This window comes from Cervus canadensis, chromosome 3 (genome assembly GCF_019320065.1).
Source record: "Cervus canadensis isolate Bull #8, Minnesota chromosome 3, ASM1932006v1, whole genome shotgun sequence".
Lineage (NCBI taxonomy): Eukaryota > Metazoa > Chordata > Mammalia > Artiodactyla > Cervidae > Cervus > Cervus canadensis.
This window is the reverse complement of record NC_057388.1, coordinates 110,660,558-110,686,524: the sequence shown is the minus strand read 5'-3', so window position 1 is coordinate 110,686,524 and position 25,967 is coordinate 110,660,558. Positions and strand designations below refer to the sequence as shown.

The 25,967-nt window shown below is 57.8% G+C and overlaps 1 protein-coding gene across 3 annotated transcripts in view; it reads left to right on the top strand.

Annotated features, from left to right (window-relative positions):
• The window catches only part of PTPRN2 (protein tyrosine phosphatase receptor type N2), a 600,191-nt gene that overhangs the window by 236,329 nt on the left and 337,895 nt on the right, over positions 1-25,967 (top strand). For all 3 annotated transcript variants that reach the window (XM_043464002.1, XM_043464001.1, XM_043463999.1), the window contains exons 10-11: positions 5,753-5,839; positions 8,752-8,831. In XM_043464002.1, the coding sequence (XP_043319937.1) occupies positions 5,753-5,839; positions 8,752-8,831 (167 nt within the window). The remainder of the gene's footprint in view (positions 1-5,752; positions 5,840-8,751; positions 8,832-25,967) is intronic.

Below are 25,967 nucleotides of genomic sequence, written 5' to 3'. Positions count from 1 at the left end.
CACTTGTATGTTCACACACACATCTGTAAGTCTACATGCACACCTGTATGTCTACACACACATCTGTTATGTCTACACACACACCTGTTATGTCTGCACGCACATCTGTATCATCTCTTTCTGCATCCACACTTGCGTATATTTACACCGACCTCTGTGTCATCTACATCCACGTCCACATCTATCTACCCAGCCATTGACTTTGCTGTTGGATTTCCATAATCATCGGGGAAGTTTAGCTTTTCATCTTCAGCAGTGCCCTGAGAGTCTACGGTAATCCTCACAGACCCTCACCCCCTCACCCCTGCAATTGATTTTTTGCAAAGTGTCGTCTGCATTATAAATGGACTGAGACTAAATCTGTCAAAGTTAAGAAGTTTAAATTCCACTTCTACATACAAAGGAGTAGGAAAGAGGGAGAAAATATGAAAAGATGAGATTTTCTTTGCTGTCAAAATAGTAGTAAGTCTGCAAATGAATAATGAAGCCAGAGGGAAAAGGAAAAATGGAAAAAACTATGTCCTGAGGTGGCATATTAAAAAGCAGAGACATTACTTTGCCAAGGTCTGTCTGGTCAAGGCTATGGTTTTTCCAGTGGTCATATATGGATGTGAGAGTTGGACTATGAAGAAAGCTGAGTGCCAAAAAATTGATGCTTTTGAACTGTGGTGTTGGAGAAGACTCTTGATAGTCCCTTGGACTGCAAAGAGATCCAACCAGTCCATCCTGAAGGAGATCAGTCCTGGGTGTTCATTGGAAGGACTCATGCTGAAGCTGAAACTCTAGTACTTTGGCCACCTCATGCGAAGAGTTGACTCATTGGAAAAGACCCTGATGCTGGGAGGGATTGGGGGCAGGAGGAGAAGGGGACGACAGAGGATGAGATGGCTGGATGGCATCACCAACTCGATGGGCATGAGTTTGAGTAAACTCCGGGAGTTGGTGATGGACAGGGAGGCCTGGTGTGCTGCGGTTCATGGGGTCACAAAGAGGCGGACACAATTGAGCGACTGAACTGAACTGAACTGAACTGAGGTGGCAAGTGTTCCACTGGATGTGCTGGCCGATGATCACATCAGGATCGGTTCAAGCTTCCGATGCTGGACGGGCCCCCTTGGGGTCGGGAGGCACAGGTGGGTGGAGAAGCGTACAAAGGCCCCACGTGACCCTGACCCTCTCTGGTCAGAAGAAGGCTGGGGAGGGGCGGTGTTCCCTGACGTGGTCCACAGTCTGGGACACGCGGTGTGTCTGGATCGCATCGTGTCATGGAAGCAGGTGAGAGTGACCCTCTCAATAAGAAAAAGTTCCATTTCCTTTCGTGACACAGACTCCTAACAGAGCAGGTGTAGAGGGAACACCCTCATCACGGTAGCGGCTGCGCACGAGAAGCCCGCAGGAAGGCCCACACCCAGTGGGGAAAGGCCGGAAGCTTTCTAAGATTGTGCTGTTGGCTTCGGCTCTGTGGTTACCGTGAGGCTTACATAAAGCATCTTATAGTTACAGGTCTGTTTAGGTGGATAGCAACTTAACTCTGAATGCATGCAAAAACCTTACATTTTTACATTACTCCCTTTTATGTTTTTTATTTCCATGCACTTTTTATAAAGGTGACTCTAAGACATTTTGTACTTAGATTTGTATTAAGCTTTTGGCAGATTTTTTTCCCCTGGAGAGTAAAATTGTTATGGAGACTATATTTGTGGAGAATATGTTTATTCAAATGTCCTATGGAGAACATATTTACTAAAATTTTGAATAAATTTATGTTGAGAAGCACAGTCTCATCTTCATGTTAAAAAATGATGTTGGAAAGCAGCAGTTTTTTTCTTCCATTTTTTTTTAAATCTCTGAAGAGTTAGTGGTTGTTAGCAGTCTTTTAAGGCTAATTTACTGAGTCATTCAGAACTGTTAGAGACTCAGATGGATCTGCCTGTGTCCAGCCCTCACAGGAGTTCAGTTCAGCTCACAGTTTATCATGGGCTCACTCACCCCTGCTCTGAGAAGTGGGGTCTTTGTTAGACTTCTGCAGGGAAGGAAGCAGTGCACCCTGGAGCTGGAATTCTGAATTATCACAGTGGCCTCCGCCTGCATCCCTGTCCTCGTCAGAAGCATCACTCGTCTGCACTAGGGAGAATTCCTGTGGGTTAGCAAAGATGTTAACTACCTTGGAAGATTATTTTAAAAGATATAAACATCATGATTTTTATAGAACAATTGGTGAATCCCATGGAAGTCTCATTTTATTGACTGATTTCAAGTATCTCAGCAAAAACGTTGGTATCAAGGTCGACCCGTTTTCATTTTGTGATCCATCACTCAGTTGGTTCCCGACCTTTGGAGAATTTCTGAATAAACAGTGACATGTTCACAACTGGGAAGTGAGGTACCCGAAGCCCCGCCAGCTCTGGGATGCAACGCCCCTGAGGTGGACGTCTGCGGGCAGGAGTGACAGCCCTCTTGGCGCTGGATCTCATCTGTCTCAGAAGAGGCGGTGACACTAGGAAAAGAAGACCTGAGGGACCGCGGGAGCGGATGGCGTTCTGTCTGCTTGGGGTTAAACTCGGGCAGAGGTGCGGCGGTTGGGATGGGGTAGCCATGGAGGTGGGGGCGTGGTCAGGTGAGGGCCTGCGGTCAGGGTGAGGGCGTGGTCGGGTGAGGGCGTGTGCCATCAGGATAAGGGCGTGGTCGGGCAAGGGCGTGGTCAGATGAGGGCGTGGTCAGATGAGGGCGTGCGGTCAGGGTGAGGGCGTGGTCAGGTGAGGGCGTGGTCGGGTGAGGGCGTGGTCAGGGTGAGGGCGTGGTCAGGGTGAGGGCGTGGGCCATCAGGGTGAGGGCTTGCCCTACAGTCGTGAAGCTGCCACCCCAAGGGTGCACAGAAACCTTTCCGTTTGTCTTTCTTTGAGGGTTTACTGGTAGTGTGATCTTCGGCACTGAATTTAATTTCTGGAGCTTCAGTTTCCACCTCTTTCAAGGGAGGTTAAAACCTCCAGGTTTGTTGTGAGCAGCGAACGAGATAATTTCCATAGAATCACTTGTGGTTGAGGGCGAAGAGTTTGCCTTTAAGATCTCACTGGTCTCAATGTTTCTGAAAAGACCCTGATGCTGGGAAAGACTGAAGGCAGAAGGAGAAGGGGATGACAGAGGATGAGATGGTTGGATGGCATCACCGACTCAATGGACATGAGTCTGAGCAAGCTCCGGGAGTTGGTGATGGACAGGGAGGCCTGGCGTGCTGCGGTCCATGGGGTCACAGAGTCGGACACGACTGAGCAACTGAATTGAATGTTTCTGACCCTCAGGTTGTCCCTAGTCTTTGTTTTGAGAGTGGCCTCAACGCTCCCCTGACAGACTTAGATTTTCTCATTTTGACCCAGTGGTGAGCCTAGGCTGTGCATGGGTGGGGCGGCTGCCTTGAGAATGGGGTGTGGCCCCTCTCGGCAAGCTTCCTGACCTGGATTACGGGGCCCTTTTTCCGTTTTGCTGATTTAGAGACTCCCCAGCACATATCTTGCTTAACGAGCACTCTGTCTCAGGAAGTTAAGTGCCTTAGAGGGGAGGCCCCTCCAGCTCTTGACGGTGACCCTTCCTGCCCTGACGGCAAGGCAGGCAGAGCACCCGCCGCCACTCCCGCTCTGACCTCTGGCTGCTAGAAGCACGCCATCTCTCTTCCTGGCGGCGGGTATCCAGGAGACCCGGAGGCAGGTGTCACAGTCGGCCCGTGAAATTGCAAGTGCTATGTCCGTCCAGTGATTTTTGAGATTAACTCCAACTGCTTTCTAAGGAAGTTCAGGCCATGAAATGACAGCTGATGGCCACATAGTTTAAAAACAAAAGAGAAATAATTGCGTGCTGGGTTTGAGTACAGTTGACAGCCTCTCATTTGTCTGACTTGAGCTAGAATGGGGCCACCGTTGTCACCAGCCATTTGCCCTGCTTGCCCTGACAGCGCAGCAGGAGGGGCTGAGGTGTCCCTCTGAAGCTCCTGGGGAGTGTCTGTGTCCGCAGGCGTGTGTGTGTGTACACCTGGGGAGTGTCCGTGCCCACAGGCGTGTGTGTGCACACCTGGGGAGTGACTGAAGGGCTGTCTCTGCACACCTGGGGAGTGTTTGTCTGCAGGGGTGTGTGTGTATTCCTGGGGAGTGTCTGTGTCCACAGGGGTGTGTGTGTGTGTGCACAGCTGGGAAGTGTCTGTGTCCTCAAGGGTGTGTGTGTACTCCTGGGGCATGTCTGTGTCTGCAGGGTGTGTGTGTGTGTGTGTGTGTGTGTGTGTGTGTTCCTAGGGAGTGTCTGTGTCCGCAGGGGTGTGTGTGCACACCTGGGGAGTGACTGCAGGGCTATCTCTGCATACCTGGGGAGTGTCCTTGTTTGCAGGGGTGTGTGTGTGTGCACACCTGGGGAGTGTTTGTCTGCAGGGGTGTGTGCGCACACCCAGGGAGTGTCTGTGTCTGCAGGGGTGTGTGCGCACCCAGGGGGCGTCTGTGTCTGCAGGGGTGTGTGTGTATTCCTGGGGAGTGTCTGTGTCCGCAGGTGTGTGTCCGCAGGTGTGTGTGTGTGTGTGTTCACAGCTGGGAAGTGTCTGTGTCCTCAGGGGTGTGTGCACTCCTGGGGCATGTCTGTGTCTGCAGGGGTGTGTGTGTGTGTGTTCCTAGGGAGTGTCTGTGTCTGCAGGGGTGCGTGTGCACAGCTGGGGAGTGTCTGTGTCCTCAGGGGTGTGTGTGCACTCCTGGGGAGTGTCTGTGTCCACAGATGTGTGTGTGTGTGTGTGTTCACAGCTGGGGAGTGTCTGTGTCTGCAGGGGTGCGTGTGCACAGCTGGGAAGTGTCTGTGTCCTCGGGGTGTGTGTGCACTCCTGGGGAGTGTCTGTGTCCACAGATGTGTGTGTGTGTGTGTGTTCACAGCTGGGGAGTGTCTGTGTCCTCAGGGGTGTGTGTGCACTCCTGGGGCGTGTCTGTGTCCACAGATGTGTGTGTGTGTGTGTGTTCACAGCTGGGGAGTGCCTGTGTCCTCAGGGGTGTGTGTGCACTCCTGGGGCGTGTCCGCGTCTGGGGGCTGTGTGCACACTGGGTGCGCGCGTGGCTCTCCTCAGTTGCCTTCTGGGCTCAGCCCCACCGCAGGGCCGGGCTGCACCGCGTCTGTCCCCAGGGCCGCAGGTGGGAGGACGCCAGGGTAGCCACACATGCAGATGCACCACTTTTAAAACGTTCTTATTTTAAAACCTGGTGACATAAAAGTCTGTGGAGAGAGTGTCTGGGAGGTTTGGGGTCTCATCCATCCTTGATGCGTGGGTTCCCAGCCCTGAGGGCTCCTCACTGTCTCAGGAAGCAGGATGGTGGGGGTGGGGGGCAGCCCCCCATTGCAGAGCAGGGACCAGCCTGCTGCTCCCTGGGCCCATCTCGCTCCCCAGCACCCCTATTTGCACCATGTTGCTCCTCTTACTGGTTTAAAGTGGGGTGATTCATCCGGGTGGGGAGACACCTGCTCCCAGCCGCCCCCTGCCCCCTACCCAGGCCGCATAATGGAAATACAGGCAGAGCAGCTCTTGGATCAGGGCGGGGTGGGGGTGCGGGGTCCCAAGGGGCGCGGGGCCCCGTTCCTCATAGTGAGGGGCGGAGGGCGGTGCGGGACCCCCTTCCTTGCAGTGAGGAGGTGGGGTCCGGGGCCCCCGTTCCTTGCAGTGAGGGGGCGTGGGGGGTCGCGGGCCCCATTCCTCGCAGTGAGAAGCCCGCTCGGTAACCCTGCCATCTCCCCACAGCTCCCTGAGCCTGGACAAGGGCACGCAGGCGCTGGAGGACGTGGCGCGGCTCCTGGAGGTGCCGGCGGGCGTCTTCACGGACGTCGAGTGAGTGCGGGTGGGGCTCGGGCGGCTCCTTCTGAGCGTCCCTCCAGCAGGTTCCCCGTGGGGCGTGTTCACTGTGTCACAGAGGCTGGTGCGGGAGGAAGAGGGGGGAGCATCCAGGGGGTCCGGTTAGCTCTGTAAGCGCAGCAGAATCCCGAGTGTCAGCAGGACGGTGACCCCGAGAGGGCCCCGCTGACCCGGAACCCCCGGGGGCTCTGGACGGTGGGGCGGCCCCTCTGCAGGTGAACCAGGGCCTGGGGCTGGCGCCCGCAGTGTGCACACCCGGAGGAGAGGCCTGAGGTCCCTGAGTGCCCCAGCCCGTCACATCCTCAGTGGGCTGGGTTTTAGAGAGAGCTGGTGACATGGAGTCCAGGGCTGCCACGTGGCAGGTGCGTGGGTCTGGGACCCACTCTTGTTTTCTGATGGAACCCTGAGGCTGGGAAGAGCGTGCGGGGCCGTCGGAAACGCACTGGGGCCGGGCTTCCGGTGGGAGGGGCGGGGCCCGGGGCTCCGGTGGGAGGGGAGGGGCGGGGTCCCCGGGGTCTCCAGTGGGAGGGGCGGGGCCCGGGGGTTTCCAGTGGGAGGGGCGGTGCCCGGGGGCTCTGGTGTGAGGGGAGGGGCGGGGTCCCGGGGGTCTCCAGGGGGAGGGGCGGGGTCCCGGGACTTAAGGAGATGCGGTCCTGACCTGGTGACCCCTCTCCGCCCGTCACCTCGTTCTGCTCCTCACTCCTTGGCTCAGTCCCTCCCAGACACACCATCTCCAGGTCTGGGGGTCCTGGGGGCTTTCCCTCCTCCAGAGGTGGGCTGGTCGTGAGACCAGCTCTTTTGTAAATATCACTTGCTGCGATCTCTTTCCAGCTTGGTGAGCGGGGCCTCCTGCCTCCCCTGGGGGCCACAACGACGCCACCGCCCTCTTTCAGCCTCTGTCAGTCTTGGCCATGGCTCTCGTGACCGAGTCCCACCCCAAGGCCTCACCCGGCCCTGGAGCCTCGAACCAGCCCTCACGTCTGTGCCTCGGGAGCCCGGGTCCTGCCCAGTCGATGCGGGGCTGGCAGCTCTGGGTCTTTAATGCTGCACCCGTGTGGGGTGCGTGTGGCGTCCCAAACGGTACATACGAGTCCTGTGTGTCACCCCCAGGACCCGGCATGTGCGGGTCCACAGCACCTGCAGGGGTGACCCGGGCAGGGGTCTGGAGGGGACGACCGCATGGCCGCAGGGGGTCTGTGCGTCGCGGTGCTGGCGCGGCAGATTGTCGCTCCTGGAGAGGCGCGGAGGCCGCCGCTCGGAGCGCTCTTCCAGGGTGGTGTGTGTTTCTGTGGAGAGACTAGTTATGCTTAATATGTTTTGTTAATGGCTCTGTAGCTGTCAAGTAAATTCCATTATTTCTTACTACATCATTAGAGGCCATTAAGACGGCATTGGCGTGCCGCTGTAATTGCGCCGACAGACGCCCGGCCAGCGCGGTTATGGTTTTATAATCGAGTCCCGGCTGTCGGCGGCACTGATGCATGCGCTGCTCCGGGCTCTCGCTGGGCGGGCAGACAGGAGGCCGTTCGCGCCCTGGGCCCCCAGCCCGGGCCTTCAGCTGAGCCCGAGGCCAGCCCGGGCAGCCGGGGCTGCCTCAGCCTGAACCCCCTCCCCGAGTCCGCAGCAGGCCAGCAGGGTGCCCCCGAAATAGTGTTTCAGTTTCCCCCAGTGGAGTTTGTTCTTATTTGCCCCTTCTTGTCTCCCTGGCGACTTGAACCACCTCCCATTTTATAGCTGAGCCCTCCCGAGGCCTCAGAGCTTAAAAGGCTCAGCAGGGTGACAGGTGGTGACCTGGGACACAGACATGCAGAGATCTCTGTGCAGAGACTCCGCATGCCCGCCTGAAAGAGCAGGTGCTGTGGAGACAGCCCCGAACTCACGCTGAGGTCAGCCGGGAGGTCGGATCCGCCTCGGGCGGCTGGTGACCCTTTCTTCCTGGCGCCAGGGCAGAGCTTGGCCACGTGAGGCTGGGTGGTCAGAGACACGGAACCTCCGTTCACAGAGTGCTTTCCACACTGGGCCGTCCCAGGGTCACTAAGGTCGCGTGTGCAGCATCCCAGGGTCACGTGTATGCACGTCCCGGGACTTGCACGTGGTGTCCTGGAAGGAAGGAAGGAGGGCGGGCAGTGGTGCTGCAGGTGGGGACACGTGAATGAACCGTGCGCTCTGTCTTTCGGAAACCAGGAGCATCCACGTGATCTTCAGAGAACACTCTCAGCACCCAAGGGAAGGTTAGATTTGGGGGGGCCTTACTTACCGGGACTCTCCAGATTTGGTTAGAGTAGAGATGTCACCTCACTGGTCACCAGGAAGAGTGCTGTCCTGCGGGCTCTCCTGGTGGAAGGGCCGCCTGCGTGGTTCCCGCTCCTGGGACACCAGCCCCAGGGGGCCAGGAGATGCAGAGCTTGGGGAGTCCTGATGGAAACAGCTCCCCGTCCCCCTCAGATGGATCAGTCGTTTAAAAATGGATGCGATTTTCAAAGTCATGTTCAACAAAGTATTTAAAATGCTTTGAACAGTTTTGATAACTCCTGGCAAGCAGTCCCCTGCCAGTTATTTTTATACTGAGTAATTCTTAAAGATTTCAATAAGTTTTCAAGAGAATTTTAAAAATACTTGTCTCTTTCCCGTCTGTGCTTGGCTCCTGTGGCTCCCTGGGGAACTGACTACTAAAACCTGTTTCCATAACAATTTTCTTTTTCCATGCAGGAGTGTCTGCTGGTTACTGTCGGTTTATTGGGGTTGATTTGAATCTTTTTGTAAGAGCCCTGCCACGTGTATTTTTAGAGTAGCAGAGCCTGTGGGCAGAGTCCCTGGGACCCACGGTGGCCCTGGGGTGTGTGGGGCGCGCTGAGCAGTCCTGACGCCTCCTAAACGGTCTCTTCCAGGGTCGAGGGGCCAGCGGTGACCTTCAGGGTGCGCGCCAATGCCCAGAATGTGACGGCGGCAGCCGCGGCGAAGGCAGCAGGTAAGGCTGTTTCTGTGAGCGCCGTGCTGGGCGCAGATGCCCAGATGTAGCACAGAGTGACCGCCTCAGCCAGCCTTAGGCAGTCCTGCACGTCGCTAAGCATATGAACTGCTGTAACAGGATTGACATTTCCTCCTGGGGCGCAGTGCAGCGCGTGTCCTGGGTGCCTGAGAGACAGTTCTTGGCAGCTGAGGCGTCGTCGTATTGTGTCTGTTAACTTAAAGTTTCTTTATCCACTGACAGTAAGCAGGCACAGAAATAGCGGTAACGCCCCCTTTAGTGGAACAAACCCAGGTCTTCTTGGTCTTGGTTGCTGTTGGCTTGTACTTGCAGTGGATTTTGGTGCCCTTACTGATGCTTATTTGTTCAAAGTAATGATTTTGGGGCCTCCCAGTTGGCGTTAGTGGTACCCATCCCACCTGCCAATGCAGGAGACATAAGAGATGCGCGTTCGATCCCTGGGTCAGGATGATCCCTGGAGAAGGAAATGGTAGCCCACTCCAGTACTCTTGCCTGGAGAATCCCATGGACAGAGGAGCCTGGCAGGCTACAATCCACGGAGTTGCAAAGAGTCGGACAAGGCTGAAGCAACTTATTAGCACAATGATTTTGAGGACAAGAACTGTTGGTTAAAGAAGAATTCCTTGCACAGTTGTACCAGTTCACGTAAAAATCTGACAGATCTGCCTGTGGAGACTGAGCCTGCTCGCAGGCTTCATTCCACTGCAGGAGTGGGGCTCAGGGTGGAGCCGACCCGGCCGGGCAGACTCCCCGTCGGGCAAAGTGGCAGAGTGGGTCCTGGGGAAGGAGGCAGCAGACTCCGGTCTGAACTCTCTGCGCCCGAGTGGCCCAGGCCCCCTCGCTGCATGGACTGGTTTCATGCTCCTCCTTCCTCAGTATAAGAGGTTACTGAATATACTTAAGACCAAAACAGGTATCGGTGTTTTACCCATATATGCACTAATCATTCCGTAAGTAGCAATTCATCCCAGTACCGGGAAATAACACTTTCAAGACTTGATTTGTTGGAACTTAAGGACAATATGAATGGAATGAAATGAAATGAAGCCTTATCTTTTTAGATTTGTGACCACATACTTGTGACAGTGGTCTTTCATTTATTTTTTTGCTCTCTGGGGGAAGTGAGGTTGATTACTTGAAACCTGGTGTCTTGGTTTTTGGCTCCTGTGTCTGTGTCATGCATGGAGGGGGAACGGCGCCCGCAGCCTGAGCGTCAAGTCACAGCCCCTACACTCACGTTTCTGGGTTGCCCCAGCGTGTCCGGGAACCAGCGTGGGGGCGCCAGCCGCCGTGCCTGCTGCAGGTTGTGCTTCTGCAGAAAGGGCAACGTGCGCCCACCGTTTAAAAACGTAGTTCCTTTTATAAGTACTTTCATGTTTTCAATGTACCTGATGCTGTAAGGGAGAGGACTACAGAGAATGAGTCTGTGACCACAGGACCGTAGTGTTTGGTGCTGAAATACCAAACTGCAGTCAGCTCGACCCCCTCCGCCCTGCAGGCATGCCTGTTGTCGCGGGCAGAGGAGGCCTCCCGCCGGTGCAGGGTCCGCACGGGGGCGGACTCGATGCCGTGCTGTCAGGGAGGTTAGAGCCCCGCTCAGGAAGTCCCCGTGATGACGTGTGGGGCTGCTTCCTGTTCATACTTACACGATGAACAAATTTGCTTCTGTTTTGAAATACTCGAAGATGTTTCTGTAACGAACCTCTTCTCTCATCCTCGGCCCCGGGAAGGTATCTGAGGCTTCTTGTTCGTGTCTTCGTCCCTGCAGGAGCCCCCGCAGAGCTGATGGGAGGCGGATGGGGGCCCCTGCAGGAGCCCTCGCAGAGTGGGTGGAAGGGGGTCGGAGGGCCTTCAGGGCTGGAGCCGCACTTTCCTCCTGGAATCCTGGTCAGGTGTTGGATACTGTCAGGGCCAAGGGCTGTTCATGGGCCCCATCACTCTGGAGCAGATGCCAACACAGGTGACTCTGTGGAGGGGGAGATCGAGTCGGGGACGGCAGTGGAGACCAGAGCCCGAGGTCCTGGAGGCCAGGCCTGTGCAGGTCCTGGGAGCTGCAGCGCCGCCAGCACGCAGACCCCGGCTGGCCCGCCCCAGCCCCAGTCACGTGTGAGTGCAGAACCAGGGTGTGGGGAGGGGCTGGCTGAGCTTCAGGGTGTCCACAGTGAGGACGCTGAGCCTGTGTCTCTGAGGGCCCAGGCGTCTCCTGGAGATGCTTTCAGTCAAGGCCAGCCCCCCTTGGTGGTCACTGGTCGGTACCAGTGTGGTTCGGCCGCCCCAGGCCCTGAGCGGACCAGGGTGTGCTGCGGTCTGACCGAACAGAGGCTCAGCTCTGGTGAAGGTGCAGCCCCGCGGGGAAGCAAGGAGGGGGCAATATGGCGCATAATGCGGCGTGGTGTGGCTGGTGATGCAGCGTGCGCGGTGTGTGATCGGCCGGGTATCAGGTATGCAAGGGAGCATCGCGTGTAACATCACGTAATGTAGGAACACTGTTCCGTGATGCACGGTGCTGCCCGACACGCTGTGACCCGTGCAAAGCGCGGCCCAGGGCACGGCGTGGCGCGGTGCGCGGCAGTGTGCTGTAGTGAGGCGCAGTACCCTGCACTGTCCCGAGGCGTTCATCGCATCATGTCAGGAAACGGAGGGTTCTGGAAAGAAAGCAGGCCACAGTGGGACCTGAACAGACGGTGGCCGGACCTGGCGGCGTGGCCGTGGGACAGAGGCCAGGGCTGCGCTGCTCGGGGAGGCCGGGTCGGGCGGGCCGGGGGGCTCACCGTGCCGGGGGTTGGGCCTCCAGGGACGCGCGACTGGGCGTCTGCATCGGTGGCCGGGCCTGGGTCTGGGAGCCGGCAGCGTGGCGCCCAGCCCATCCAAGAGCCATCTGTGGTGTCCAGGTGGGTTTTGTAGTCTCGTCTTTATTGGCCCCTCACCTTCCTTCGCTTTCCGGCTCTGTGCTGAGTGCCATGGGCCACAGAGAGCCAGGCAGAACCGCTCTTGTCCTCACTGGGCCTGGAAAGACACGTTTGGGCCCAGACACCCTGATGAGGCAGGGAGGGCTTCCTGGAGGAGGCGGCCCGAGGAGGGAGCGCTGGGGCTTCACGGGGAATGGTGGGCTGGGACCTGCAGTGTTAACTGCGATACCCAAGGCTTCAGGGAGCTCCTGGCTTCCGCGCAAGGGACATTCGGTGGGGTGGCCTGGCAGGAGGACGGGAAGCACTTGCAAGGCATTTGGGTGATGGGGCCACACATCACAGGTGGGACACGGTGGCATCGTGGGTGAGCTCAGTGCCGAGGAGCTGGCGCGGGCCCTGGAGACGCGGCTGGTATGTGCTGGCGTGTGGGAAGTGCCCAGGCCGAGGGCCCCGTTTCCAGCTGGCCCTGGTGGAGGGGAGCTTGTCGGGGAGGCAGGAGGCGCCATGCAGATGGGCACGTGTGCTCTGGCCATGTTCTCTGGGGCCTCGAGTCTCTGAGATGAGACGTGCCCGTGTGGCTGGAGAGAAGCGGCCCCTGTGGGCGAGCAGGTGCCTGGCAGGGTCTGCATTGAGGCTCACAGCCCAGCCCTGTGTGGCTCCAGCGGCGCTGGGCCGGGGAGCCTGGGCCCACGTTGGAGCAGGACTTCCTTCCTGATGCGAGGCGGCACTCAAGTCTCTGATTCTCGAATCGTCCCGATGCAGTAACTTCAGAAGCCCTATGATGCCCAGCTCGTAACATCTAACAGAGTCTTCCCACAGGCCCGTCGGCATCAGCAGTCCACCCCCTTTCTCCTGGCCTTACCCGCAGCCCCTCTGCATGCCTGGCCACCTGGCTGGCCCGGGCAGTGCCCGCGGGTGCTGGGACAAGGGGCAAGGAGAGGCGCCGCTCGCTGAAGGCCTGCTGGGAGGGGGCCGGGGCCCCGGCCTCGGGGACCAGCCTGAGACCGTGGCGCTCGGCAGGAGGCCCTCAGGAGCTGGTGGGGATGGTGGTCACAGCGGGTCTCGCTGTCAGGCTGCTGCGGCCAAGCCTGCCTCCCGGGGCCGGTTCCCACCACTTGCCCTCCCGCACGGGGGCCTGAGGCTCTGACGGCGATTCCTGAAGATGAACTTCTAACTCGCAAGGCATGCTGTACCCCAAGTTCACAGGACATGCTGTGAACATAGTCCACACTGTTCACAGGTCACACTGGTACCCCAAGTCCATGGAGTTCACAGGACGCACTGCACCCCAAGCCCATGGAGTTCACAGGTCACGCTGGTACCCCAAGCCCATGGAGCTCACAGGACACTCTGGTACCCCAAGCCCATGGAGCTCACAGGTCATGCTGGTACCCCAACTCCATGGAGCTCACAGGTCACGCTGCACCCCAAGCCCATGGAGCTCACAGGACACGCTGGTATCCCAAGCCCATGGAGTTCACAGGACATGCACCCCAAGTCCATGGAGTCCACAGGTCACACTGCACCCCAAGTCCATGGAGTCCACAGGTCACACTGGTACCCCAAGTCCATGGAGCTCACAGGTCACGCTGCACCCCAAGCCCATGGAGTTCACAGGACATGCTGGTACCCCAAGTCCATGGAGTTCACAGGTCACACTGCACCCCAAGCCCATGGAGTTCAGAGGACATGCTGGTACCCCAAGTCCATGGAGCTCACAGGTCACGCTGCACCCCAAGTCCATGGAGCTCACAGGTCACGTGGCACCCCAAGTCCATGGAGCTCACAGGTCACGCTGCACCCCAAGCCCATGGAGTTCAGAGGACATGCTGGTACCCCAAGTCCATGGAGCTCACAGGTCACGCTGCACCCCAAGTCGAAGGAGCTCACAGGTCACGCTGCACCCCAAGCCCATGGAATTCACAGGACATGCTGGTACCCCAAGCCCACGGAGTTCACAGGACATGCTGGTACTCCAAGTCCATGGAGCTCACAGGTCACACTGCACCCCAAGCCCATGGAGCTCACAGGACATGTTGCACCCCAAGTCCATGGAGTTCACAAGGCATTCTGGTACCCCAGTCCATCTAACTCACACTAGACATTGACACCCCCGAATCCGTCTAACTCACAGGGGACGTTGGAACCCCAGTCCATCTGGCCCTGAGACACAGCTCTGTGATAACTCGGCGTGTGCCTCGGGCATGGAGGTGACACTGCGTGTGGCCGTGTGATGGGACCACACTCGTGGGGTGACTGCATGAGACGCAGATTTCACGAGTCGCCCATGGTCCGCAGGGTGAGGGCGGCTGCCCACAGAAGCGCCAGGAAGCAGGCCCGCGGGGTTTGAGACCTGCAGATCCAGGTGCTTGTACGCTGATACTTTCTCCTTCAAAGAAGGTTTGCTGTCTGTCAACACCTCGTCTTATTACAATTGCAGAGTCAGAAAAAGCCAATTCAAAGTGAAAAGTCTTCAGCAAAAGCAGTGATAGGGTTCCCTCCCACGGGATGACACAGTATGGGTAAGCTCTTGCCAATGTCGCCACCCGATCCTTGTCCTCGGGGAGGTAGCTCAAGCCGCCCCTTGTCGGAGGAAGCCCGGTGGTGGTGAGAAATGCGGCCGTCCCCGCTGCCAGCCAGCCTTGTCCTGCAGGGGCTCGCCCAGGCGCGCTGACCCCCTGGACCCTGGGCCTGGAAGTGGGCAGCGAGCCATCTGCGAGCCTTCCAGGGTGCGCTGGATCCCTCTCTTGGCCGGAGAGCCTGGAGCAGGCCACCGGTGTGGGCCCTCCGTGACCTCAGGGCCCTCAGCGGGGGAGCAGGCTGCGGGGCTGACACGCACAGCCAGTGTTCCCCAGCCTCCTTGTCTCTTTCCCCTGAACATCCCGGGGTGAGAGGGTCGGATGGGGCCCAGCGCCCCTGCCAGGGGGGCTGCCTGCTCTGGGCTTTGCCTGGGCAGGCGCTCACTGTCCTGCCCCCATCCACTGGGACACCCCTGCCAGCCCTCCCCGCTCCCCTGGAGCCACTCGACCACGTCTGCGGCCTGTTCTCCCCGGGGCGGCCGGACAGAGGGTGGGCAGCATGGAGCAGGCCCGTGCAGAGACGTGGCCCCTGCCGCAGGGGCCCGCGGAGACGGGTGGCCGAAACGAGGCTGCCGGGGAGGCAGAGCTGGACGGGGCCTCCCTCCTCGGGTCGGTTAGAAGCGTCCTCCTGACCGCCGACCACCGTGGGCCAGCTGAGCAGACACAGGTGTGGACCTCGGGCCTCTGCCTGAACTGGCACCCGGGACACGGAGCACGGAAACGGGCAGCTGGTGAGCCCCAGGGGGCTGGCGGGCTGGACGGAGGTGCAGAAACGTCAGGGCGAACGGCCCGCAGGCTCCCAGCTTTGTGTGCGGGTGCATCCGGGGCGGGGTGTCAGTCGGGGGTGTTGCCCGCCATGGGCCCCCACAGTCTCTAGCTGTGGAGAGCTGGGCTGCCCGACGGGCCTCTCCCACCAGCCGCAGGAGGAGGCGGTGTTCAAAAACGTCTGTCAGCTCACGACTGCATTTCAGAGTGATTCCATGTCTGTAAGACGGGACGCAGTGGGCGGGGCGAATGCGAGCCCCCACGGCCCCACGGCAGGTCCACTCCCCCGAGCCATCCCTGCTTGGGTGGCAGGTTTCCTCCTGGTTCTCAGGGTGCGGACTGGCCGCAGTGGCACTGAGCAGGCGGGCCCTGTGGGGCAGGCACCCCGTGGGGCAGGGGTCCCGTGGGGCAGGGGGTCCCTGTGAGGCAGGGGTCCCCATGGGGCAGGCACCCCATGGGGCAGGGGTCCCGTGGGGCAGGGGGTCCCCATGAGGCAGGGGTCCCCGTGGGGCAGGGGTCCCTGTGGGGCAGGCACCCCGTGGGGCAGGGGGCCTGTGGGGCAGGGGTCCCCGTGGGGCAGGGGTCCCCGTGGGGCAGGGGCTTCTCCCCAGGCACTCCCCATCCAAGGACCCCCATCCGAGCCCCCTTCCAGCCGGCATCCCCCCCACAGGGCCGCATGCTCGCTCTGGGGGTTCCTTAAATCCTCCACTGGGCTCACACACCCTTTACATGAAGAAGACCTTCCTTACAGCGGCCTCCAGAACACACCTCTGTTCCATATGAATGTTTTTCTTTGACCACGTTAAACAGATTTAACCCCTTTGGTGGCGGTTTAGTCACTAAGTCATGTCCAACTCTTGCAGGCTCCTCTGTCCTTGGGATTCTCCAGGCAAGAATACTGGAGTGGGTTGCCATACCCTCCTCCAGGGGATCATCCCCACCCAGGAATCGAGCCCGGGTCTCCTGCACTGCAGGCAGATTCTTTACCACTGAGCTGCCAGGGAAGCCCCTTTGGCAGTTTGTAAGGCAGCACACGGGGCAGTGTGTCCACCTGGGCTGGTGCTCCTCGCCCTCTGAAAGCCCACTTGGGTAGAAGATGTGTTCTTTCCTCTCCCTTTCGAATGCTCTCTTTTCCTCTGTCCCACTCTCTAGCGACCTTCCCCCAGAAGCCATGCAGCGTCACAGGTCCCCTGCTGCCCCCTCTCCTGTGGGGACCCTCAGAGCCGCCGCGGTGCTGGCCCTGAGCCCTGAGCCCACGGGCACCGCTCTGTCGGGTCCTGAGTGGACCCCCCGGAGCGGGGTTAACAGCCCCCCACACCTCGCTCCCCATCCAGCAATAGCCGGGACCCTGGACTTGGGAAAGAGCAGGCCACCGGCTGGCTGTGCCTCTGCGGCAGGTCCCCGACAGATTGGAGCCCCTGGGGGGTGAGGACAGCCGCTCCCAGGTGGGCAGGACCAGCTTTCCCCCAGGTCTGTCTGGTGAAGGAATGGCTGAACCATTTCATTTAAGAATCTCCCCCCAAATCACTCACAGACCCCTTGGTCACTGATTTTGGAGGAATCTAGTGAGAGCTGTCTGTTCTTCCTTAACTTTCAAAACCCAATTTCCAGACTCCGTTTTTTCTCCCTTCTGAAAAGAAAGTCAGAAACCAGGGGACAAGCGACCAGGAGGTCAGAGATCACTTACATTAGAAGATGCTGCCCATGATAAGCGTTAGCACCTGCCCAGCAAGGAGATCTGCTCCTCAGCGTCATTCCTGTGTTAATGCCACTGTCTGCGAGAATGTCCCTCCTGTGAACCAGCCCCTCGACTTCTCTGCCCAGGACCCTCGGATCAGAGGCCGAGCGTCCACCCCCGCCAGGCCCGTCCGAGGCGACAGCCTCTGATGCAGGTGGGGACCCTCCTGTCAGAGATGGAGAGAGACTTGCGTGTGTGTTCACGGCTCCCCTTTGCACTAGCGATGCCAGCTCCGGGCCCTTCCTCCCTTGCTCCAGGCACTCCCAGCAGAAGCAAACTTCAGCCTTTGTGTTTGGAGCTGGCTGTGCCCCGGAGCTGTTTAGGGAGGCCTGGAAGCCGTGTCCAAGTTCAGTGTGTGCTTTGACATGTAAATTCACACGAGGCATATTTAATCAGTCACAGTGACATGCTAATTGGATTCATCTGTGGACTGAATGAGACATGCATTTGAAGAAAAATGAAGGGAACGCATTGCCAGCTGAGACACTTTGTAACCAGTGCGGTGCGTCATCAAAGTGCGAGAAGGCCAAGGCGCCAGGTCCGTGTGGGGCCTCAGCCGCCGGTTCAGGCCTGTTCCTGCCTCACGGCGACACGCGGCGGGCCTTCCTGGGGGCCGTGCCGCTGTCCGCGGTGCTGAGTTTAGGAGCCCCGGGGCACCTGACACCCCGGAGACCCAGGAGTCCATGATGGAGTGCGTGTGTGAGCACAGCCTGAGACATGGTGTGGAACGTGGGATGAGAGTGCAAACACAAGTGCAGGCGTGTGCGAGTGTGCGAGCAGGGTGCAGGCCCGCAGAAGTGGGCGGGAGGGGTGTCCCAGCCTGTCCCAGTGTCCCCCTGGCTCACACGGGCCTCCCGCCCTCCACGCACGTAGCATGCTCAGGGAGCCTGGCACAGGGGCCGTGGTGGTCTGCCTGCATCCGGCTCGGGGGTGACAGTGGCCGCCCTTGCCCTCCCAGCACGCCCTCCCGGACCACCGGGGGCACCCTGCTCGCCATCACATCTGGCTCGCGTCCCTTAGCACGGGCAGAGGGAGGCTGCAGCTCTCAGGAGTGAGGGCCCCTGGGCCCAGGTGCCCCGCGGGGGCAGCGTCTCCGGGTCCCACCCTCCCGTCCTCACCAGCCCCCCGCACACGATCACAGGTGGGGGCTTCCCGCGCTGTCCCCTGCAGCAGCCGGCAGGGCGAAACCTACCCCGCGAAGCCGTGGCGCATGGCGCGGCCAGGTAGAGCCGTGTCGGCGGGGCCTCCACTGTGTTGAGTGTCTTTTTGCAGGAGCAGGGGTGCGTGAGCGATGAGTAGGCCTTTCCTCTTTGGCCGGCAGGGACTTATCACACAGACTCACCAAGCCAGGAACAGGCAGGCAGGATGTGGGGGGTCAGGGTGGGGTGGGGCCCGGCCATTCCCCCACCGGGGATGCCGCTAAACCCTGTGAGGGAAGGAGCCCGGCCTGGCTGCAGAGACCAGCAGGGTGTGCGGGGGGCGGAGAGCAGGAGGCCAGGATGCAGGTGCGTGGGCGCTGGGGGCACCCGGGGAGAAGGCCTCGGGGCCAGTTCACTGTCCCCAGAGGACCCAGAGCAGCAGGAGCTTCCAGAGTGGTCAGCTGCGGGCCCCGCGGGGTGAGTCGTGCAGGCAGGTCAGGGCTGCCGCCCGATTCCTTTCGCTGGTTGAGCGGGAGGACACGTGTGGGCAGTGGTGCCCCGGGCGGTGACCGTGGGGTGTGGAGCAGGGCTCCACTCCGTGACTTGTGGTTTTTCTTTCATTCGAAGACGACAGACATAGAAGCATGGTTGCTGCAAAACGTGCGTGACTCATGAAAACCTGCGTTCTGGGCGGTTCCGCTCTTCCAAACAATTCTGTACGGTTTTCACTGTGACTGTTCTCAGGCCATTTAAGCCGTGGTTTGCGTGGACACTCTTCCCAGGGACATGCTTGCTCCAGGTCAGGGCACCTGCTGGGGCATTCACAGGGGCCCGTGTCCTCGGCGTGCTAACTCCTGGGCCCCAGTGGTGCCCGAGCACCAAGAGTCTGCCCGGAAGCCGGGAGCCGCTGGGCTGTGCGGGGAAGCCTGAGCCCAGGAGCTCAGGGCTCAGCTGAAGGTTGAGCACCAGGCCTGCCAGTACAGCTGTCTGAGGGCCTCCATGAGCAGGCACGGAGATGGGCCAGCGTCCACAGGGAGGCCGAGGGCCACGGCAGCTGAGACAGTGGCTGGGAGGCGGCGGGGGCGGCAGGCTGAGGATGAGGAGGTGGGCAGGCGGCACCAGTCCTGGGAGCGGCCGGGCCCTGGGTAGGACGGTGGGGGGGACCTGGTGGTGGGCCGGCAGAACGTTGGGGCCCTGAAAAGAGGGCGTGGTGGCTGGGCACCCGTCCTGCCTGCTTCATCCACCCCGACCCGCAGCGCAGCCTCCCTTGTTTGCTGTGGCTCAGGGGCGTCTAGGCGCCCGGTGTCCTGCGGAGTCCCGCTGTCTGTAGCTTCGCCCCTCATCCCGGCTCCCCTTCCAGCTCTGCCTCCATCCCCGGGGCCTCCCGGTGTTACCCTCACAGCGGGCTGGGGTCCCCATGCTGGGCGCTGGCAGGCAGGACGCTCCAGCCCCTTCCCCAGGGCTGCGGTGACGTGTCTGGTCATCACCTGTATCCCTGGTCCTCCTCCCAGACGGAAAGCCTCCTGGGAGGGAAGGAAGCCGCCTGTCTGCCACAGTCCACTGAGCAGGTTCTGGGATGCGCAGCCCCCTGGTCCTTCTGACGCTGCGCAGAGAGCTTGGCGGGTGCGTGGAGTGTGGAACGGGTGCAGAGCCCTTGTTCCGTGTTGTCAGCGATGTGTCTGGGGGTCCCACCCCGGCCAGGGACCCCCGCCCTCCCCGGCCTGGCTGTAGGCGGATTCGCCCGCCCCTCTGCTGACTCAGGAGGGTTGAGGTTAAGGTAGAACCGCACCTCGCTGCCCAGCAGGCGCAGGGGCCCTTGAGGTGGGCGCTGCCCGCTCCCCGCCACGTCCCGGTGCGCAGTGTCGGTGGGCGTGCTGTCGTTACTGTGGGGACAGTGTGGGAAGTGCGCGTCCTGGGAAGTTCCAGGTGGACTCAGCGACCAGAAGGGCGGTCAGGAGGAGAGGCAGCATCAGGACCGTGGGGTTGGGTTCTGCCCCGGGCCTGGGCTTAACTGGCTGTGTCAGCGTCACCAACTAGTTGTGCAGTGATCAGGACTGCTCGCCCACCAGGTCCCTCCAGCCCCGAGCGACAGAATGGGGGGTTCTGCTAGGCAACCCCTGGAACCCCTTCCGACGGGAGAAGGCTCGCGTCCCAGACGTGTCCGCAGTCTGCTCTGCCTCCCTGGCCTCCCTGGCGGTCCGCGCGCCTCCGGCCTCTCTCTCTCTCTCTGTCTCTCTCGTGAGTGTCTGCACGGCTGACCCAGGCTGGCCCCACTGGGGATTCGGGGTACCTCCCCATCGTTTGTCTGCACAGCCAGGGCCTTACCCACTGGAAGGTGGAAGAGTGGAAATCTGAAGAATGTAAACATCTTTCCAGTTTCCTTTTTTTAAAGATAAGAGCAATTATTTCTGCAGCCACTTGGAGCCGCCTGACACGGAGGCTGGCTCAGCTTCCCTTGTTCTCTGCATCTTCAACAGAAATAGACATTGGTGCTGCAGTCCAGGCTTCCAGAAAGCCTCTTGCCTCGGCGGGTCTGCACCCCGAGCTGTGCGTTCAGGTGGTTTCAGCGTGAGCCGCCAGTGGATGTCGGGGTTGGTGCACGAGTGTGGGCCTGGCACAGGGGGTTTGACACGGGGCCCCTTGCTTGGAAGTCACCCCGCGGGGCTCATCTCCCCTGCTCCTGCTTCTCCTGTCAGCTCCCGCCGCCCTGCTGAGAGGGAAGGGCGGCCCCAGTCACCTCAGGGCTTCCTCTACTTAAGCTGAATGTCTGGAGGTTTGTATGCAGCACTGGACACCTTTCCTGGGCACCCGACACCCAGCCTCCAGTGCCCAGGCCAGTCCCCTTGTGGTCGTCTGGGGTGGGGTGAGGATTAGGGTCATCTCAGCCTCTCTGCTGCGCCTTGCACTGCATTGATGAGTCTGATTTAATAGGCATCACTGCAATGTTAGCTCAGCTGGTAAAGAATCGTCTGCAATACAGGAGACCCTGGTTTCATTCCTGGGTTGGGCAGATCCGCTGGAGAAGAGATAGGCTACCCACTCCAGTGTTCTGGGCTGGAGAATTCCCTAGACTGTATAGTCCGTGGGGTCGCAAAGAGTCGGACGTGACCGAGCGGCTCCCACTCTCAGCCCTGAGTCCTCACACCGGGTCATCCTCGGCGCTGGCTGAGCCCTCCTCCCGGCCCCTCGTGTCTGTTCTCCCCTTGGGGCTGTGAGTGATTTAAACCCAGCCCCTGGTTAGCGGGAACTGGAGAGACCCAGAGTTGGAGACCTCTTTGCTTTCTGTTTTCCGGCTTTTGCAGCGTCTGGGGGGCGGGCTGAGGGCAGACACGGATGAAAGGGTAACGGGAGCTCCCAGCCCCGCCCCCCATTCTGTGCTTCACGCTTCATCCTGCGAAGTGCTCCCTAGATGCATCAGCTTCATCACTGCTCTCCTGTTTCCTGCGCCACTCAATCACTTTTTATTTAACCGAAGACTGCTTTGGACATTTCATGAGCTGTTGGTTTATAAAACCTTGTAACTGAGATAAAGTGTTTTGAACATTTTCTGGTCTTAAGGATCCCATAGGGTGCTTTGGGGGTTAGTTAACTGCATGGAAACTGTGTGTGTGGTGGTGCAGGACGGCAGTGCAGGTGCCGTGCTGGTGGCCGGTCTGTCCCCGTCCCGAGTCCTCCCCCGCCGCCCAGCCCTGCCCCGTTCCCTCGCCCCCAGGTGCTTGGCGAACCTTCCAGTGAAAGAAGTAAGGTAACCTCACAGGTTCCACGGAGGCTGCGCTGGCCTGCCGTGCGTTCTGCTGGGGGCAAGTGTCTTCTCAGCTCACATGCCCAGCTTCAGGATCTCTTGGCGTCTTTAATTGCATCTTTCTTTCCGTTCAGTTTAGCCTCTCAGTCGTGTCCAACTCTTTGTGACTCCATGGACCGCAGCACGCCAGGCCTCCCTGTCCTTCGCCAACTCCTAGAGTTTACTCAAACTCATGTCCATCGAGTCAGTGATGCCATCCAACCATCTCATCCTCTGTCATCCCCTTCTCCTCCTGTCTTCAACGTTTCCCTGCATCAGGGTCTTTTTCAATGAGTCATCAGGTGGCCACAGTATTGGAGTTTCAGCTTCAGAATCAGTCCTTCCAATGAATATTCAGGACTGATTTCCTTTAGACTTGCTTCTGTTGACTTGACTTTCCAGGAGGCTTCTAACAAGTGCTATATAAACAGGAAGCCCCCAAACCGTGTGATGAGTAAGAGCTTTGCAAGATGGAAGCATTAATAAAGGAGCTAGTAGGAGTCTGTTAGTCGCTCAATCATGTCCAACTCTTTGTGACCCCATGGACTGTAGCCCACCAGGCTCCTCTGTCCATGGGATTCTCCAGGCAAGAATGCTGGCATGGGTAGCCATTTCCTTCTCCAGGGGATCTTCCCGACCCAGGGATCGAACACTTCTCTCCTGCACTGCAGGCATATTCTTACTGTCTGAGCTACCTTCTCAAACACGAGCTTAGTCATCGGCGGGAAAGGGTGTCATTGGGAAAAGTCTCATGAGAAAGACTCAGGAAGGGCTGAGAGCTGACCTTACAGGAGCCAAATCCACAGAAGCTTGATTCCTTTTTCTGGACCCATGTACTCAGGTCTCTGTCTGGCCAGAGGCTTTCCCAGAGAATAAGTATTGACTATTTGTAGCTTTTGATTGTCTCTTTATATTAATGGTATTAAGAACTACTTCAGGAAAAAGCAGTCAACAAATTTTAGGCGGGTAATGTATTTTTATCCTTACTTTCCTCGTCCCTTAATGAGTAGGCACATTTCAGCTTCCAGGTTCTCCTCGGATGTTCCCGGCAGGCTCTCTGGGCCCCTGCAGGCGCCTCCCTGATACTTGCATTTCTTTACGGAGATTCAAGTTTCTCACCTACTTCTCAGAGAAATGGGCTTCCCTGGTGGCTCAGATGGTAAAGTGTCTGCCTGCAGCGCGGAAGACCTGAGTTCAATCCCTGGAAAAGGAAATGGCAACCCATTCCAGGATCCTTGTCTGGAGAATCCCATGGACAGAAGAGCCTGGTGGGCCACAGTCCATGGGGTTGCAAAGAGTCGGACACGACTGAGTGACTTGACTTGACTTTCACTTTAAGTTTCTCACCTACAAGCTGTTGACAAGTTTGCTCATTTCTCACGTCTGAGTCTTCATTTCTCCTTTGTTTCTGAAGGGCACAGAATTGCTCGGATGGCGTGGGTGCTTTTTCTTTAGCTCATTTAATGCTTAACTCCATTCTCTCCTTGCTCACGTGGTGCAGGTCTCGCCCTGTTCCCCTGATAGCTGCTTTTTTCTGTCTTGGATGCTGTGCAGTTTGAACGTGACACGTGACTTTGAGGGATCGTGTCCTGCTGGGTGTTCCTGAGCCTCTGGGTGTGGTTCGGCGGGCTCGCTCACTGTGAACCTCTGCAGCCGTCCTGTCTGCTGTGGCGTCCTCTCCCCGCTGAGGTGCACCTCTTGTAGCCGACCCCAGGTCCTGGGTTCCTCTCTGTCTTTCTCTCTCTCTGCAGAGCACCTTCAAGGTGTCTTCATGCAGCCCTGTCCAGCCCAGGCGTTCGCCGTCTCTACTAGAGTGCTCCAGTTTCTGGCATTTCTTTTTGGCTCTTCTTGAGCATCTGCCTTTCTCTGCTTTGTCCAGCAGTTGTTACGTGCTATCACTTTTTCCATTAGCGACCTCAGCAAATTGATGACAGTGATTTGAAATCTCTGACCTGATCATCCCAGTCTCTGTCCTGTCTGAGTCCGGTTCTGATCTCACTTTGTCTTTTCAGACTGGGATTTTTTGGTTTCTGTTTTGTTTTGTTTGCCCTTTGATATGCTTTGTAATTTATTTGTTGTTGTTGGAAGCCAGGTGTGCACGCGTGCGTGCATGCTAAGTCCCTTCAGTCGTGACTGACTCTGTGCGACCCCGTGGACTGTAGCCCGCCAGGCTCCTCTATCCGTGGGATTCTCCAGGCAAGAACACCGGAGTGGATTGCCATGCCCTCCTCCAGGGGATCTCCTAGCCCCAGGGATTGAACCTGTGTCTCTTACGTCTCCTGCATTGGCAGCCAGGTTCCTCACCACTGGAGCCACCGGGGAAGCCCTGGAAGCCACACAACGGGGCAAAATATACCAGGGTAAATACGCCTTCCGCAGGAGGCTGTGTCTCTCTGTGTGCGTGTTAGGCTGAGTTTCCTATCGATGCGGCCACGGGTGTCAGAGGCTGATAGTTTTCTAGTGTCTTCGTTTTGGCTCCTCTGTTTTCTTTGGGTTTCCCTAGGGGATTCTTCTTAAAGGGAGTCAGAGATGCACACATCCGTACCTTAATTCCCTGTGATGTGGGCGGGGGGCGCCCAGGCCCTGGTCTGAGGGTGAGTCTCAGCCTTCAGTGAGCCTGAGCTGTGTGCCTCACGCACGCTGCTCACTGCTTCTGTCCCTGCAGGGAGGCACGGAGGCTGGAGGGGCTGGAGGAGCATGTAGGCACTCTCGGTCTTATACATGGTGCACACGGAGTATTTGCAGCGTGCTGCGTATTATACGATGTATGCATTATAAATACCACACACGTTTTACATAAACACATGCAGCTCACCCTTGAATAGTGTGGGAATCATGGTGCTGGTGCTCCCACAGGGGAAGCTCCACGGGTGGCTTTAGTCCATCGTATCTACAGGTCCCCTCCTATGACTGAGCCAGCCACCGTCCTGTGGCAGTTACGACCGAAAACCCATGCAGTTCAAGCCTGTGTTGTTCAAGGGTCAGCTGTATTTTATTAAAATATGTAAATACAAGGACTTATATACCAATGTTATGTACTTTTACACATACTATATATTGTATATAGTATAATACTCTGTTATATAACCATAACGAACTATCATATATGAATACTAATTCTTTGCAGTTCATTCTATATGTTACAAAGATAAAGATATAGCTTAATTTTTATCTATTTATATGGTATCTTCTTACTGGATAGAATTTAAAAGTTAATCTCATCAAGTCTATCAGTATTTTTCTTTATGATGTTTTACTTTATGTATATGCATGGAATATTATTCAGCCATAAAAATAAGGAAACCCTGCCATTGGCAACAATATAATGAAGTTTGAGGGTATTACTGTAAGTGAAATAGTCAGGCAGAAAAAATACAACTATAGCTCCTCCTTGTCATTTCCAGAACACCAAACCTGCAGAAACCGAGCATTCAGTTCAGTCTCTCAGTCATGTCCGACTCTTTGCGACCCCATGAATCGCAGCTCTCCAGGCCTCCCTGTCCATCACCAACTCCCAGAGCTTACTCAAACTCGTCCATCGAGTCGGTGATGCCATCCAGCCATCTCATCCTCTGTCGTCCTCTTCTCCTCCTGACCCCAATCCCTCCAAGCATCAGGGTCTTTTCCAGTGAGTCAACTCTTCGCATGAGGTGGCCAAAGGATTGGAGTTTCAGCTTCAGCATCAGTCCTTCCAGTGAACACCCAGGACTGATCCCCTTTAGGATGGACTGGTTGGATCTCCTTGCAGTCCAAGGGACTCTCAAGAGTCTTCTCCAACACCACAGTTCAAAAGCATCAATTCTTTGGTGCTCAGCTTTCTTCACAGTCCAACTCTCACATCCATACATGACCACTGGAAAAACCATAGCCTTGACTAGACGGACCTTTGTTGGCAAAGTAATGTCTCTGCTTTTTAATATGCTATCTAGGTTGGTCATAACTTTCCTTCCAAGGATTAAGCATCTTTTAATTTCATGACTGCAGTCACCATCTGCAGTGAATTTGGAGCCCCAAAAAATAAAGTCTGCCACTGATTACACTGTTTCCCCATCTATTTGCCATGAAGTGATGGGACCAGATGCCATGATCTTAGTTTTCTGAATGTTGAGCTTTAAGCCAACTTTTTCACTCTCCTCTTTCACTTTCATCAAGAGGCTTTTTAGTTCCTCTTCACTTTCTGCCATAAGGGTGGTGTCATCTGCAT